General features: G+C 35.7%; 2 protein-coding genes across 2 annotated transcripts; both read right to left on the bottom strand.

Annotated features, from left to right (window-relative positions):
* Nucleotides 1–799: 799 nt before the first annotated feature.
* Nucleotides 800–4603, bottom strand: LOC125242408. Its single transcript, XM_048151211.1, has 6 exons — nt 4486–4603; nt 4377–4419; nt 4152–4283; nt 1890–1973; nt 969–1010; nt 800–866 (listed from the first exon to the last, which is right to left on the bottom strand). The coding sequence occupies exons 1-6, from the start codon at nt 4528–4530 to the stop codon at nt 841–843; spliced, it is 372 nt and encodes a 123-aa protein (XP_048007168.1). The 5' UTR covers nt 4531–4603; the 3' UTR covers nt 800–840.
* A 7455-nt stretch (nt 4604–12058) lies between these two features.
* LOC125241070 lies at nt 12059–15041 on the bottom strand. The gene is made up of 2 exons (XM_048149377.1): nt 14955–15041; nt 12059–13321 (listed from the first exon to the last, which is right to left on the bottom strand). The coding sequence occupies exon 2, from the start codon at nt 13312–13314 to the stop codon at nt 12136–12138; it is 1179 nt and encodes a 392-aa protein (XP_048005334.1). The 5' UTR covers nt 13315–13321; nt 14955–15041; the 3' UTR covers nt 12059–12135.
* Nucleotides 15042–16028: the final 987 nt, after the last annotated feature.

The raw sequence follows: 16028 nt of genomic DNA, 5'->3' as shown, positions 1-16028 counted from the left end.
TTATGTGGGGTCGCTCTATCGTCAACAGCTTCGAAAAATCAATATCGAGAAAAAATCACAGTAGGTAACAGAAGCTTGAGCCTAATCAAATAAACCGAGTGAAAGTTAAAATTGAACGAAGTGGGAATCTCAGTCCTGAATAATTCATTAATTTCAAAAGAGCGACGCCGTAAGAAGCTAGGTTTTTAGGGTTCCGTAGTCAACTAGGAACCCTTATAGTTTCGCCATGTCTGTCTGTCCGTCCGTCCGTCCGTCCGTCCGCGGATAATCTCAGTAACCGTTAGCACTAGAAAGCTGAAATTTGGTACCAATATGTATATCAATCATACCAACAAAGTGCAAAAATAAAAAATGGAAAAAAATGTTTTATTAGGGTACCCCCCTACATGTAAAGTGGGGGCTGATTTTTTTTTTCATTCCAACCCCAACGTGTGATATATTGTTGGATAGGTATTAAAAAATGAATAAGGGTTTACTCAGATCGTTTAGTGATAATATTAATATTTTCGAAAAAAATCGCTCCTAAAGGAAAAAAAAGTGCGTCCCCCTCCTCTAACTTTTGAACCATATGTTTAAAAAATATGACAAAAATCACAAAAGTAGAACTTTATAAATACTTTCTAGGAAAATTGTTTTGAACTTGATAGGTTCAGTAGTTTTTGAGAAAAATACGGAAAACTACGGAACCCTACACTGAGCGTGGCCCGACACGCTCTTGGCCGGCTTTAAGGATAAGAAATAGGTACCCGTACATATTGCAAGACAGTGTCAAGATATGGACAAATCAAACAAGTAAACATACATTCAACTTATGTATATTGAAATCAGTGTCTTATATTTTTACCAGCCCACTGATTTATCGGCATCTGCAAAAATAAGGTTACATAATGTTAATGTGTATTGAATGTAATCGGTTTTAATTTTTTTTTTGCATTTTATCAATATCGCAAAGCATGACAGCAACTTACGGTAAAAATAAGCATGACGTTTTTTGCGCCGCTCATCCGAACCTAAAATGTTTCAACATTTTATAAATTAAATACCTACACGAAACAGTTGATACCTTTTTTTAACCACATATTTCATCATTATAACTACATATTTGGATATTATTATGATACTACATATTTGGAAAAGAACATATTTCAAGTCAACTTAGGTACCAAGGAAGTACTTTAAGGCATTTATTTTTACCAAAGAGGATCGAAAAAAACATTCAGTCGAATTGAGAACCTCCTCCTTTTTTGAAGTCGGTTAAAAATGTGTAATCACAGTGCATAGACTGCCATCTCTTGACACAGGCCTAAAACTTTTGAACCTCAGTTTTGACAATTTGGCCCATATTCTTAGCTTGATATGTGTTCAAATGTCAAATATTAATATTAGCGCCATCTAGCTGAGCGTACCCCAAAGGTGTAATCTAGGCCACCGTACCTTTTTCTGTATGGTACTGAGGTACGTTTTTTTCTTAGACTTTGTCTGTCTATACGAAGTTATATGTCTTTGTTTTTACGTAACAAAAATGCGAATATTAGTTTCCGATTTCTTTTTATTATAGTCACGCATAAGTTACCTAAACTAATTTCATTAAATGTGACATATAAATTTATAATAATTATCTAATTTACATAGGCTATTAAACTGAAATACGAAAGACACACCTTTATCGTGGGGATTATTACCTATATTCTGAGGAGAGCGCGAAATACTAAGTTGTGGAAGTTTATTATCTAGGTATTAGTAGAAAAAATGCTACTTACATAACTAAAACTACACATTTTTATTTTAAAGATAACGCACCTGAAAGGCTTTTAAGGCATAAAAATATGGACAGGTAAAATTCAATAAAACGTAATGGTAAAAAAATCTTCATCAAAAATTCAGCTTACCTTCCTGGTTGGCAACTTGGTCGCGTAAAAATCCTCTTGTAATCTTTGGTCCAGCTTCTACTCCGCCATCGGATCTGTCTGCCCCTACGTATTAATATAACATATACAATACAATACAATACAATACTCTTTATTGCACACCTAAGCTCACATAGTAATTAATGTTTATAATTATTAAACATAAAATACTATGTATATATATATTTTGCATAACATCTGCTTTTCTTTATCTAAATATAGTCAAAAAATCAATATGGGTATCATTTTTATGGTTTATCGGGTCGCTGATCACGATAAATACAACGTTTTAAAAATCTAACGAGGCGGAAGTTAAATACCTTCTCCCCTGTTGTGGTGTCTAAATATATAAAAGAAGAAGCTGACTGACTGATTGACTGACATATCAACGCACAGCCGAAACCGCTGGTCCTAGAGATTTCAAATTTGGCACGTAGGTTTCTTATATAGTGTAGAGGAGCACTAAGAAAGGATTTTCCAAAATTCACCTTCTAAGGGGGTCAAATGGGAGTTCAAAGTTTGTATGGGGAAACAAGATTAGTTTGACTATTTTATTCAAAACTTCACAGGAAGATTCCTTAAGACATATGACTGAATACGTGTTTCAGGTTTTTTGAAAAATTACCCCCGAAAAGGGTGAAAAGAGGGGTGATAAAGTCAAAAAATCAATATGGGTATCGTTTTTATGGTTTATCGGGTCGCTGATCACGATAAATACAACGTTTTTAAAATCTAACGAGGCGGAAGTGAAATACCTTCTCCCCTGTTGTGGTGCAATGGGGTTTAAATATCAAAAAAATATATAAAAGAAGATATTGACTGACTTACTGACATATCAACGCACAGCCGAAACCGCTGGTCCTAGAGATGTCAAATTTGGCATGTAGGTTCCTTATATAGTGTAGAGGAGCATTAAGAAAGGGTTTTTCAAAATTCGCCTCCTAAGGGGGTCAAATGGGGGTTCAAAGTTTGTATGGGGAAACAATGTTAGATTCACTGTTTTATTCGAAACTTCACAGGAGGGATCCTAAAAATATATGACTAAAGACGTGTTTCAGGTTTTTTGAAAATGTAACCCCTAAAAGGGTGAAAAGGGGGTGATAAAGTCAAAAAACTATTATGGGTATCGTTTTTACGGTTTATTGGGTCGCTGATCACGATAAATACAACGTTTTTAAAATCTAACGAGGCGGAAGTGAAATACCTTCTCCCCTGTTGTAGTGCAATGGGGTTTAAATAACTAAACTATATAAAAGAAGAAACTGACTAACTGACATAATATATCAACGCACAGCCGAAACCGCTGGTCCTAGAGATTTCAAATTTGGCACATAGGTTCCTTATAGGGCGTAGAGGTGCTCCTCTACGCCAAGGATTTTTCAAAATTCACCTCTTAAAAGGGTGAAATGGGGGTTCAAAGTTTGTATGGGGAAACAAGATTAGTTTGACTATTTTATTCGAAACTTTACAGGAGGATTCCTAAAGACATAGGACTAAATATATGTTTCAGGTTTTTGAAAAAATTTGACCCCGATAGGGATAGGGATAGGGAGAGGGATAGGGATAGGGATAGGGATAGGGATAGGGATAGGGATAGGGATAGATAAGGATAGGGATAGGGATAGGGATAGGGATAGGGACGGGACGGGACGGGGACGGGGACAACGATAGAGATAGGGACGGGGATAAGAATAGGGATTGGGGTCGGAATAATCGGTCGGCAATCGATATCTAGGCAGTGTAAAATGCAGGTGGCTCAGTGGGAAGGGATTAGTAAGTAGGAATCGGCGAGTATCCTGCATCCGTAATAACTTTTACATTCAATGTGCTGTAAGAAGATCGTTGTTTGCTTGCCTTTTATATGTTTACGTTTGCAATAAGTATAAGCAAAATGGAAAAAATTGTAAGCGATAATGCAAGGAAGTACTTTTTACCTTACCGACCATAGCGTCGAGATACTGGCTATGTGGGTTGTATGAAGTTTCCCCAGTATAAATATTTATATAGGTAAAATACAAACATATTCGTACCTACTACCTAAGCTGTGGTCGCTGTGTAACAATTCTACAATCCTTGCAAGAATTTCTTTTAAAACAATAGTAATATGTGTAAGGTACAGTCAGCCAAAAAAGTGGTTTACCACTTTTCGATCAATAGAGTCGAAAAGTGGTAAATCACTTTCTTGGCTGACCGTACAGCAAATAGATCAGTTACAATGGCCCCCAGAAAGCTATTCTTATATACCTGAGTTTGAATCATCGTCATCTGATTCTGAAAAGTTGCGTTCCTTTTCCTTAACATCATCAGTGCTTGCCTGGCGTTGAATTGGTTTTTTTGAGTGAGCTTCTGCCGATTTGCTATCACTTGAATCACGCTCTGAAATATTTATGTAAATTTTTTACACTAATATTAACATTTTGAAATATCACAATAGTCATTTAAAAATATTATGCTGTAGATGGCTCTTACCAGTTGAACTCTTACTACTGGCGTTGGTGCATGTTATAAAAACCTGCAAATAATTTATTTGTCAGTTTATAATAGGTACATGTACGCAAATATTTAAAGGCAAACTTACTAAAATAACGAAACATATTGTACACGCATTTCGATGGTTAGGCATGGTGGTTCGGCACCAAAATAACTTGATTTTTTTTTAAGAAATCACTGCTCGTCACGCTATGAGTTTAATTAATTCACAATGTCGTGTTTTGAAAGTTATCGCTCCGGAAAAATATACTTCAATATTTTATAGCTAGGTTTTCGATTTTTATCGTGGATAATATTTGAATTAGAGAGAGTAAAATAACTTGAAGATAAACAACGTGAATGTGCATATAACATTGTGAGCGTTTCAAGAGACGAAACGCAAACAATTTTGTTTCAAATAGTACCGATATTAACATTTTTTACATATCGTAGATTTGTACCGCGATTCAGAAACACAGAAACCGCCTAATCTCTACTTGCTTTGATTTTTTTCGTGGAATGACTCTATTGTGATTTATAATAATTGTAGGGTTGTATACCATATACCTATATATATACCATAAAATATTCGTTTGTATTTGTAGAGATTTGTTATTTTCTAAAGTTAGTTATGCTGTGTAATGTAAAATGTATACGAGATAAAATATATTATACTGAGATCTACATACCTATTTAAGTTATAACAAAACTTCTATTCTTACCTGAAACGACTCTTCAGAGTTATACAAATTGCTAAAACTTGGAGATTCAACTGTTAAAGCTTGCTTTAACCTAACCTCCAGAACTGCAACGAAACGACTGCAGGGGTTTCGCTAAGCGCAGAGAGATTTGCACGCTCCCAGAGAAAAATGAATACAATAAATCTGCTCTTGCTTGCAGAAACCCAAACTTAATGGCTCCCGGTGACAGAACCTGAAAAAATCGAATTAACGCACACATCGGCACACTGGTATCTATCCGGGAACTATCTTGTTAGTCGTTTGTTTAATAAAAACCGGTCAAGTGTGAGTCGCACTCAGGGAAGGCTCCGTACGAATGACTTTTAGTTATGTATGTATTTGATGATTTTGAAATATTAAATATTTTTTCATCACATTTGCTGTTTAAAGGACTCATTGCGTATACCTGTACTGCAGAATAATGTACTATTTTATTCCCAAGGGAGTAATGGATTTAGTTTTACAATCCGTACGTACAATACTTTAGGCAAAGGATGTTTCAATCAGCCAAGGATTTTTTATGCACAACAAAAATTTGACTATTGAGCTATAAAAATATATTATACGGTATTTTTTTTCTCTGTGTCTCTCAAATGTGATGAAAAATAGTGTGTGTAACTCTCAGGAGGTAAGGATTTTGTAAACTCGTGTCTATAACTCTCTCCAGCTTGCGGCTGTCGCGAGTTATTAACACTCGTCGACAAAATCCCCCTTACCTCCCTTGTTGCACAATATACTGACGACCGGTCTAGCGCAGTCGATAGTGACCCTGCCTGCTACGCCGCGGTCCCGGGTTCGAATCCCGGTAAGGGCATTTATTTGTGTGATGAGCACAGATATTTGTTCCTGAGTCATGGATGTTTTCTATGTATATAAGTATTTATATATTATATATGTCGGCGGCAGATCGAAGAATCCGGCAGAACACGAGATTCCTAGGCATATCGTGAAACGCCACCAAATCATGATTTGGCTTAGTAACATTCGCCATATCGTTCAAAACTCATCGTTTAACGATTTGCCCAGTGACGTTTAAGCAGATCGTGAAATTCCTAGACATATCATGAAACGCCGCCATTTCATGATTTCACCAAGTAAAGCCCGCAAGTGGCATTTAAGCAGATCATGTGATTCGTAGGCATATCATGATACGCCGCCATATCATTCAATACTTAAGTAGGGTGTCCAAAATTCTGAGTACCCACAACACAAGCCTTCTTGAGCTTACCGTGGGCCTCAGTCAATGTGTCAAAAAATATGTATTAAATATTGTAGGTTTACAGTACTTATAAGACGATATTATTTGCCAAGTGTAATTCATTGTTGTTGATAGTGTTTGTAGAAACAGTTAGATTCAGGGTGTATTTTTGATATTAGCTCAAACTTTAACCAGACCAAGGTTTTAGTGCTAAGAACCCATACTACAAGTAATTAGAGCGTAATTATTTTTTCCCCTCGCTAGCTCAGAAACACGTGTTTCGTCCCTTAATACTAGCGGGTAAAAACGCATTTTATCCACTAGTGGGTAAAGTAATTTGACCTTGAATAAAGTCAAATTGACTGCTTTCAAATTGATAAACGTAGGTGAATCTAGTAACAAAGATGATTTATCACCTGTGGAACTACTGAAAGCAGTGATAAACGCATTTATTGCGTTGTAGTTTCCTCGCTATAGTGAGGGGAAAAGTTTTGTGTTACACTCGGGTACAAATGTATTTTACTTCTCGTGTGTTAAAAAACTCGCAAGAGTCGCAAGTTCAGGATTCTATTCTCGAACCACTCGCTTCGCTCGTGGTTCAACTATAGAACCCTTTCACTTGCTTGTTTTTCAATTCCACACTCGGCGTTAAAATACAACTTTGCCCCCTTGTATAACAAATAACTATTTCATCACATTTGCTGTTTAAAGGTCTCATTGTATCTACGTGTACTGAAGAAATAACGTACTATTTTGTTCCCAAGGGAGTAATGGATTTAGTTTTCAGTTTTATTGTACAATCCGTACAAATACTTCAGGCAAAGGATGTTTCAATCAGCCAAGGATTTTTGTTGCACTACCAAAGTTTTACTATTAAGCTATAAAAAATATTGTGATATAAAAAATGCATTTTATTTATGTTTTACAATTATTTCAGTGTGTTTTGCATTTATTTCGTAAATTTTACTCAGACAAATCGTTATAATTTACTATCTGATAATATGTTTTCGACTCGCGCTTGACCGCGTGCCTGCGAGAGGCGCCCACCGTTGCCTAGCAACGGGGAATACAACAGAGGCTTCAATGATCAAAATTAATAAATGAATGAAAAAAATTTGTTCAATTATATGCTCCTTTGAACATTGCATTTAATTTATATGCAGTATTTTTGTGTTTGTTTTCGGTTCAAAACAATGGACTTACCTATATGAATTATCTGATATAGATGAAGATACACTACTTGGTTGCAACGCGGCCGCTGATGGTTTTGCTTTATGACTTTTTCTCTGTGTTTTTCTCTCAAATGTGATGAAAAACATTGTGTGTAACTGAGGAGGTAATGATATTAAATACTCGTGTCTATAATTCACTTCACCCTGCGGCTGTCGTGAATGTACCACGACACTTGTATTTAATATCCCCCTTACCTCCCTTGTTGCACAATGTACTATTGTATTTGACGGCGTAACTATCACTATCTTTTTTCGCGTTTACGTATCAAGTTCACTTTTAACAGATTCAAGGGACAGTATAAGTAATGGTTTTAACTTCTATTTGATATCTCCACGCTCTCCCAAGATAAAGGGTTTTGATAGATCGACAGACGAACGGACGGACAATAAAATGATCCAGTAGGGTTTTTTCATTTGGCGGTAGGTACAGAACCCTAAAAACGATCCTAGGTAATTCTTTCTGTGAAACTGAAAACAGCAACTTTCTTAGTATCTTTGGTCAAGCTCATTATCTGTGGTTCTCTCAAGTCGAGTTGCATCAAGCATAGTTTATAGATGGCTTCAAACTACGGTATTTTTACCAGCGCAAAAGTTACATTTCAATTAATAACAGTTAGTTTTTCGCGCGCTTACACAGTACCTACACACGTGTTACTTTGCCATACATTTGATCTACATAAAAATACGCATACGCCATACTCGTACTTTCGTTTAACACGCCAGTATGAGTCTGTTCTAACATTATCTGAAAATTGATTTCAGCGAAGACCAGAAACGAGTAGAAACCAGCTTATTGACTTAATACGATTAGGTATAAACGCCAAGACGTCATCCTAAAATAAAACAAAACAGAAGTTTTAAGATAGCTATAACTTTAAAATTTATGAAATGTAGACAAAACTGAAAAATTGTAATTAATTAGCTTGAAATGACCCTGTATGGTTAAAGTTAACAAAGGTGTTCTCTGCTAGCAACGAAAGCTTCTGTTAAATCACACCCATTTATAATGTAATACGCGCGGAGATAATGTGTGCCCCGGGCGAGACAAATTTGCCAACTTTTTCTGTTGAACAACCTCTTTATATGAAATGGTTAGCGCCGCGAAATTCCGCGTAAAGTATTATTAGCAAAGTTGGAATACTAATGTTGGCGATTTCTTTTTAATAAAATTACATATTTTTAGAATACTGTCAACATTAATGTATCATGTCTTAGATCAGGTTAACATTTTTTCCCCTCACTAGCTCGGAAACACATGTTTTGTCCTTTAATACCAGCGGGTAAAAACGCATTTTATCCACTAGTGGGTAAAGTAATTTGACCTTGAATAAAGTCAAATTAACTGCTTTAAAATTGATAAAAGTAGATGAATCTAATAATAAAGATGATTTACCACCTGTGGAACTACTGGAAGCAGTGATAAACTCATTTTTTGCGTTGTAGTTTCCTCGCTATAGTGAGGGGAAAAGTTTTGTGTTACACTCGGGTGCAAATGTATTTTACTTCTCGTGTGTTAAAAAACTCGCAAGTTCAGGATTCTATTCTCGAACCACTCGCTTCGCTCGTGGTTCAACTATAGAATCCTTTCACTTGCTCGTTTTTTCAATTCCACACTCGGCGTTAAAATACAACTTTGCCCCCTTGTATAACAAATAACTATTAAATTATAAATATGAAATTGTGCTTGAGGTCGAATCCATACTAATATTATAAATGGGAAAGTGTGTGTGTCTGTTTGTTTGTCCGCTTTTCACGGCAAAACGGAGCGATGAATTGTCGTGATTTTTTAAGTGGAGATAGTTGAAGGGATGGAGAGTGACATAGGTTACTTTTTGTCTCTTTCTAACGCGAGCGAAGCCGCGGGCAAAAGCTGGTAGGTAATAAATTAACAATAATTAAAGTTCCAATATGTCTCCATGACTTGGTATAGGGCGCTTACTGAAGCTCTCGTGCAAAAAGTGCCCGAAGACGGCAGTCCAAGTTGCTCGATCCTCGGCTTAAGCAGTCAAAGCTTAAACAAAAATTGACTACAACTTAAAATAGGCAAACCTACATGAAAATTACGTGGCTTAGCGCCATCGTCGAGGACGTGTTTTTACCTTGGGATTTAACTGCTCACTCTTTTGTTCGAAATACGCTTCGAGGCTTATTGGATAAAGGGATTATGAATGTCTCTCCGAATGTTTGCAATCTGATTTTACTTAACCTATAAATATAACAGTGTATAAAAAATTACATTATTTTTTCTTTGAACTTTGTACTGGTAGTATGTAGTAAGTAGATATCAAATAAAATTAGATTTATGCATACGAATGTTCGTACTTCGTAGCAAAGGTAGGTAAGGGTATGGGTTGATGAAGCTGTTTAGTTGTGTGGACCAGCTTTACCTTAGTCACTGGCTTTGTTTAAAGGTATTTAGGAGTATGATTTAAGTTATTCAGGTGCAGGTTGCAAGACTGCAACTGACAAATGGCGGGTATTTTAGTTGTAGGTACTCTGTGAGTCTGGCGGTCGCGTGACCTCACTGCGAATGAAACTATCGCATGACTCTCATTCCATGGCACATAAACTTTGCCTTATTGTCAATGGAACACTTTGTTTATTTATGTTTAGTCGATAGATATTCACAGATACCTAACTACGTGGCTCTTTGTTTTAGGTATTTACATATTAGGTTACAATGCAAAAGTTACATAATAATCTCATATAAGTAGGTACTTAGGTTATTACATATTGAACAAAGAATGTAGTTATTTATCTCTGTGACTTTTTTTTCCTTCAAAATTTAGGTCATTTTTAAGCGCCGCCTCAAATCTCTCAAAAGAAGGTGGTTCTCAATTCGTCTGTATTTTTTTTTAATGTTTGTTCCTCGATATCTCCGTCGTTACTGGACCGATTTTGAATTTGTTTTTTTTTACTGAATGTATATGCATACAGATTGGTCCCATTTTTCTCAGAACCCAGTTCTGATGAAGAGATCCTGGAGAAATCGAGGGAACTCCTCAAATCTGGAAGGTATACATATAGTGATTTTTGTATTTTTAAAGGAACAGCATGAATTTACGTACGGAAGTGCTGATGATGGTCAGAACGGAACTCCTCAAATCTTTACGGCACGCTTATAGTGACTTTGGTATTTTTATAAGAACAGCATGCCCTTACGTCCAGAACAGTGACATTTGGTGCAGTGGAACTCCTGATGATGGTCAGAACGGAACTCCTCAAATCTGAACGGCACGCTTATAGTGACTTTGGTATTTTTATAAGAACAGCATGCCCTTACGTCCAGAACAGTGACATTTGGTGCAGTGGAACTCCTGATGATGGTCAGAACGGAACTCCTCAAATCTGAACGGCACGCTTATAGTGACTTTGGTATTTTTATAAGAACAGCATGCACTTACGTCTGTACGTAAGTGCATGCTGTTCTGTAACAGTGACATTTGGTGCAGTGGAAGTGCTGATGATGGTCAGAACCGAACTCCTCAAATCTGAACGGCACGTTAGTAGTGACTTTGGTATTTTTATAAGAACAGCATGCACTTACGTCCAGAATAGTGACATTTGGTGCAGTGGAACTGTTGGTGATGGTCAGAACCGAAATACGTAATCCAACATTCGCAAGTAACTTTCACCAGAACCCCAAAGGCGGCGGTTTTTTTTTCTTAAAAATTATATAGACATAAATGACAGCCCAGTAGTGCAAGCATGGTCGAGCGATAAATGATAAAACATCTGGCCGTCCCTATCGCACTTACGAATAGTGCGATAGGGACGGCCAGATATTTTATCACTTATCGCGCGACCATGCTTTACGACAGGTTTCACGTTTTACGGATTTAAATATCATTTGCTTTTACCTGTCCTAACTAAGTGAATATATGTATACTTAATATAGGTGTCTATAATATTATAATCAATTATGCACCTCTTCTAAAAGTCAGTATATTGCAAATATAGAAACATGTCTAGAACTAATGACTTAAAACTTATTAACTAGACTTTTCGCATATTATGAGGCATAACAAAGTTTATTACTCTTTAATAGCATGGATGTAGGACGCAGCGCACGCCCGCACACTGTAAATGGTGGAATAAAATCTGCAATGTCATTCCTCGGGACTGCGCGGTAACTTTGTTTACAGCTAGTACAAAAGGAAATTATGAAGTCTGTAAATTGGAAGCTAAAGATGATAGGTACCATTTTTAACTTTATTTTAAAAATAACAATTTTATTACCTACTAAGATACCTTCATGGTAGTATCTAGGTAGACATTGGTGTTGCCCTCGAGTTATTATTTAAAAAAACTTATGAACAGATTTAAGTGCTGGAGTAGAAGAACCTTCTAAGAAATCTAAGATATCCAAAAAAAAAACAAATATACGTTGACAACACTCCTTTACACATCTTTGTTGATAATATGTGTCGGAGAGACATCTGCAAGTCTAGAGGCAGGATTTCGGCCAGATATGTTTGGGAAAATCTTAGGAGATAACAGAGATAAGAAAAATAATTTTCAATTATTTAATAGAACAATAGGTACTAAATTTAATTATGGAAACGAATTAAAAAAATATCTTGCATTAGTTACATAACATCTTTTGCATCAATTTCATATGCATCTAGTGCCTGTTCGATGGCTTCGTCAACAGAGAATATGTTCTCCTCGGTGTCCTTAATAATGGATTCGAACTGAAGCCACTTTTCTTGCCGAATGCCTGCTATAGCATTATGAACTTTGTTTTTTAAGTCGAAAACATTTGTTGTTTCAAATAATGTATTTGAAAGGATATGTTCCCACAATAGTTCGGTCATTGACAGGTCATGATAGTTTTTTGGAAGGCGTAGAACTTCATGACCATGGGCTTGAAAAATCAGATCTAGCTGATACTGCCTATCCTTAACGGGACATCTTGATATGAGGTCATATAATTCAGCTTTACGCATACTCGATGAGCATGGGATGTTATTACGCTGTAACCAGTTTATCATGCCAGTCTTAGTATGGTTCCCAGAAATTGGATTAATAACTGGTTGGCCATGTAGCGGACTATTATCCATTACTATAACACTTGACGCTTTTATGTGTGACAAAACTATATCACTAATCCATTTACTGAAGTCTTCTGCGTTACCTTGGTTACAAAATAACCCTTTTTCAATGCCGTTTTTAGACACAATATGAAAATAGACATAAGCCTCATTTTCTTTCATTTCATTATCAAGAAAAGGCTTCTTAAAAGTTTTATTTAAATCTATTATTCTTTCGTCGATGTAGTAAATGGCTCTGGAACCTTCTCTTAATTTAGTTATCTTCCTTAAATATCGATATCTTTCGTAAGTAACTTTAGGTTCCTCGAATATAATGTGACCATAGTTAGTAGAAATCGGCCTATATCCCAATTGTTTCATGGCACGGCAAAACTCATTTAAGTTTGGTGCCTTAATTTTATCCTTCAATTTCTCGTAAATATCATTAAACGAGAATGATTCTTGTTGCGAATACATTGTCTTTAAGGTATCATTTACAATAGCTCGTTCAAATAGATCAGGTTTGTATGTCGCGGTTTTATTTTCTATTACGGCATTTAATGTGTCTTCCGTTGTATCGGTGTAATACAACACTCTCTCTCTATACAATTCTAAAGGTCTCTGCAAACCATGAACACTTTCATATTTACACTTTTCAAAAATGTTACGTATTATATCCTGGTTTTCGTAAGAAAGTGTATTCTTATTGCTTTTATCGCCACCCACCTTTGCCATTTTCACACTGGAACAATTATTAGAGACAACAATTAAAGATAATAAATGAAATGGTTTAACATTTTAAAGCAATTATAGGTATCGGTAAGAGAGTTGGAGTGAAACACAGGCTGCGACTAGTAGGTACCTAGGGTCGCAAAACAGTACCTACCTATTGATTAAAATGATATTAGTGAGTGTAACTTAAGCGAAATGTGCTAAGTAATAATAAAATAAATCCCAAAATGCAATTAATTATTTTTACACATCCCATTTTACGAAACGCTTAATTTTGTTGTTAAAAAATGCGATAGTAACGTTAGTGATGCTACTTTACGATTTACATATAAGATATAAATAAAAGCTTGCATTCTATAAAAAACAGTTTATAATCAGAAATCGAGTTTGACAAAATATTTTATTTTTATTTATTTACGACAACGATACCTAACCTAACCTAACCATACCATTAACCTAAGGAGATGATACAAGTAAATTGCTGTTAAAAGTGTAAAGGTGTCCAGCTGTCAGTTGTAAATAATAGTTCTTAATATCCGGTGGCGCTAGGGAACCCCAGAAACCCAAAAAGAAATTCGCTCGCCGGAATCGAACTCAGAACCATTAGGGCATATTTACATCCTTTTAGACCTGACTTAAAATCTTCTTTAGGTACTAGGGACACAGGTGTACAGGTTGTTATTTTTATAAGGTGATTGTATAATAGATACTGAACCCAAAGCTTGTAAAAGTGTACCTTAATTTTACCCAATGATTCATAAAATATGGATACCACCCGCGGTGCAATTAGAGTCTAAAATGGCCCGAATCGGAAGATTAACTCAATCCGTGCGTGACGTCACCGCTATGGGCGCACGCCTTTTTGTATTAAATGTTGCCAGTCCAATGTTTTATTTTTGTCCAAATGATGTTTAAAATATAAGTAATAACAATTGTAGGTTATTTGTAATTGAGGATTTACTGGTGAAACCGAAAACTGGTGTAAAATAAAAAATTTTTTCAAGCTCAAAGGCATAAATTTTGTTGTTTTATCGAAATTCTAATTTTAGCTAAGAAGGTTAGCATAATGTTCGTTATAGATTTTTGACTGTCTGCGAAACGTACGAATTTCATGCTACTCGTTTTTCAGTCAGTCTCAGTACAAGAAGTACTGACAGAAAAGAACAACTCTTTCTCACTCCCTCTTACAGGATAGTAATAAAATTGGATGACTTTGGTGCGGTAGCGTCCTCGAACGGTCATGTATTAGCACAATAATAAGTTAATAACACTCCCAATTTGTAGATAGATGTTAAAAACAAATCGATAGCATAAGTAAAACAGTTCTTAAAATATTTAGAAATGCGTCAGCGAGATGAATATGAATATACACATTTATACATAGCCCGCTCATCATGTCCATAAAAAATTGCCCGTTATAAATTATCGCCTGTCTTTATAAAACCAAACATTAAAAAAATACCTGTATTAGGTACACAAAATGACAAAAACTGTTTGTTGTGTGTGACTTCAACTCTAGTGCCCATACTTATTCATAATGTTACGAAATGTTCAAAGCAAGTAATATCTTTATGTACCACGGTATATTATGCAGAAAAAAAATAATCAAGAGCAAAAACCATATTAAAATAAACGGAACTTACCTAATGAATTATACACTCAAATTAAGGTTTATTGCACTATTTGCTGAATTGAAATACGCATCGACTATCTATCATAGACGCTGCCGCCGAACTGACCAAGGAACCGAACGGCTGTACGTAGCGGCAGGAGGGGAGGGGAAGTAGACTTCGACGAGTGAAAGAATGCGATATACGTTAGTAATGCGTGTGAATAAATGAGACGGAATGTCACCTGTCTGGGTTTGGGTGCGTTGATAAGCACAACACGGCTGAATGCTGATGGCGTTTTGTTATTATTATTGTTCATTATTGGACGGAAAATATACCGAAAGATTATAGTGTGAATATTTTATGTATAAAGGACATTCTTTATTGCTCTCGAGTATTGAAAGATCATGACATCAAAAATTAAACATATATGTATAATAACTTTAACTACGATTATAATGTATAAGAAATTTAGCTATCTAAAATTAAATTAAAGTAGAAGAAAACAATAATATCTAAGATTCTACTAGTATTTCATTGAAATATTTTAAATCTGTCCAGTAGTGGTTAGTTCCATACAATACAGAGTAAACAACTTATTAATACTATATAGTGATAATGTTGTATAGGTGCCACAACTATGCGCTTTGTCAGTGGTACTTAGTTAATGGGCATTTTCAGAATTTGGGACCCCCCAATTAGCGAAAGTTGTTAACAAAAATTAACTCGCTGTCAGTTTTGTGACGATAATTAAGAATGAAATTTCAATAAAATAGTACATTACGATACAAGTGCGTAAAAAAGGAAGTTCGAAACGAGTGGCGATAAATTAAAACACGACCGAAGGGAGTGTTTTAAATCGACACGAGTTACGAATTTCCTTTTCGCACGTGTATCGTACGACGTTTTTCAGTACAGATGGCCCTCCGAAGTTTCGACCTGACATATAATGAACCACTTCTCGCACTAGTGCGTAAAAAAACACCAACTGTACTGAAAATATTGTTATTGTGTTAATTACAAAAACTTTAAGCGATAATCTACATTCAGAATGTGAAAAAAGTACATTTTTAGGGTTCCGTAGTCAACTATAGGAACCCTTATAGT

This window comes from Leguminivora glycinivorella, chromosome 2, assembly GCF_023078275.1.
Source record: "Leguminivora glycinivorella isolate SPB_JAAS2020 chromosome 2, LegGlyc_1.1, whole genome shotgun sequence".
NCBI lineage: Eukaryota > Metazoa > Arthropoda > Insecta > Lepidoptera > Tortricidae > Leguminivora > Leguminivora glycinivorella.
This window is presented reverse-complemented; position numbering and strand designations above follow the sequence as displayed.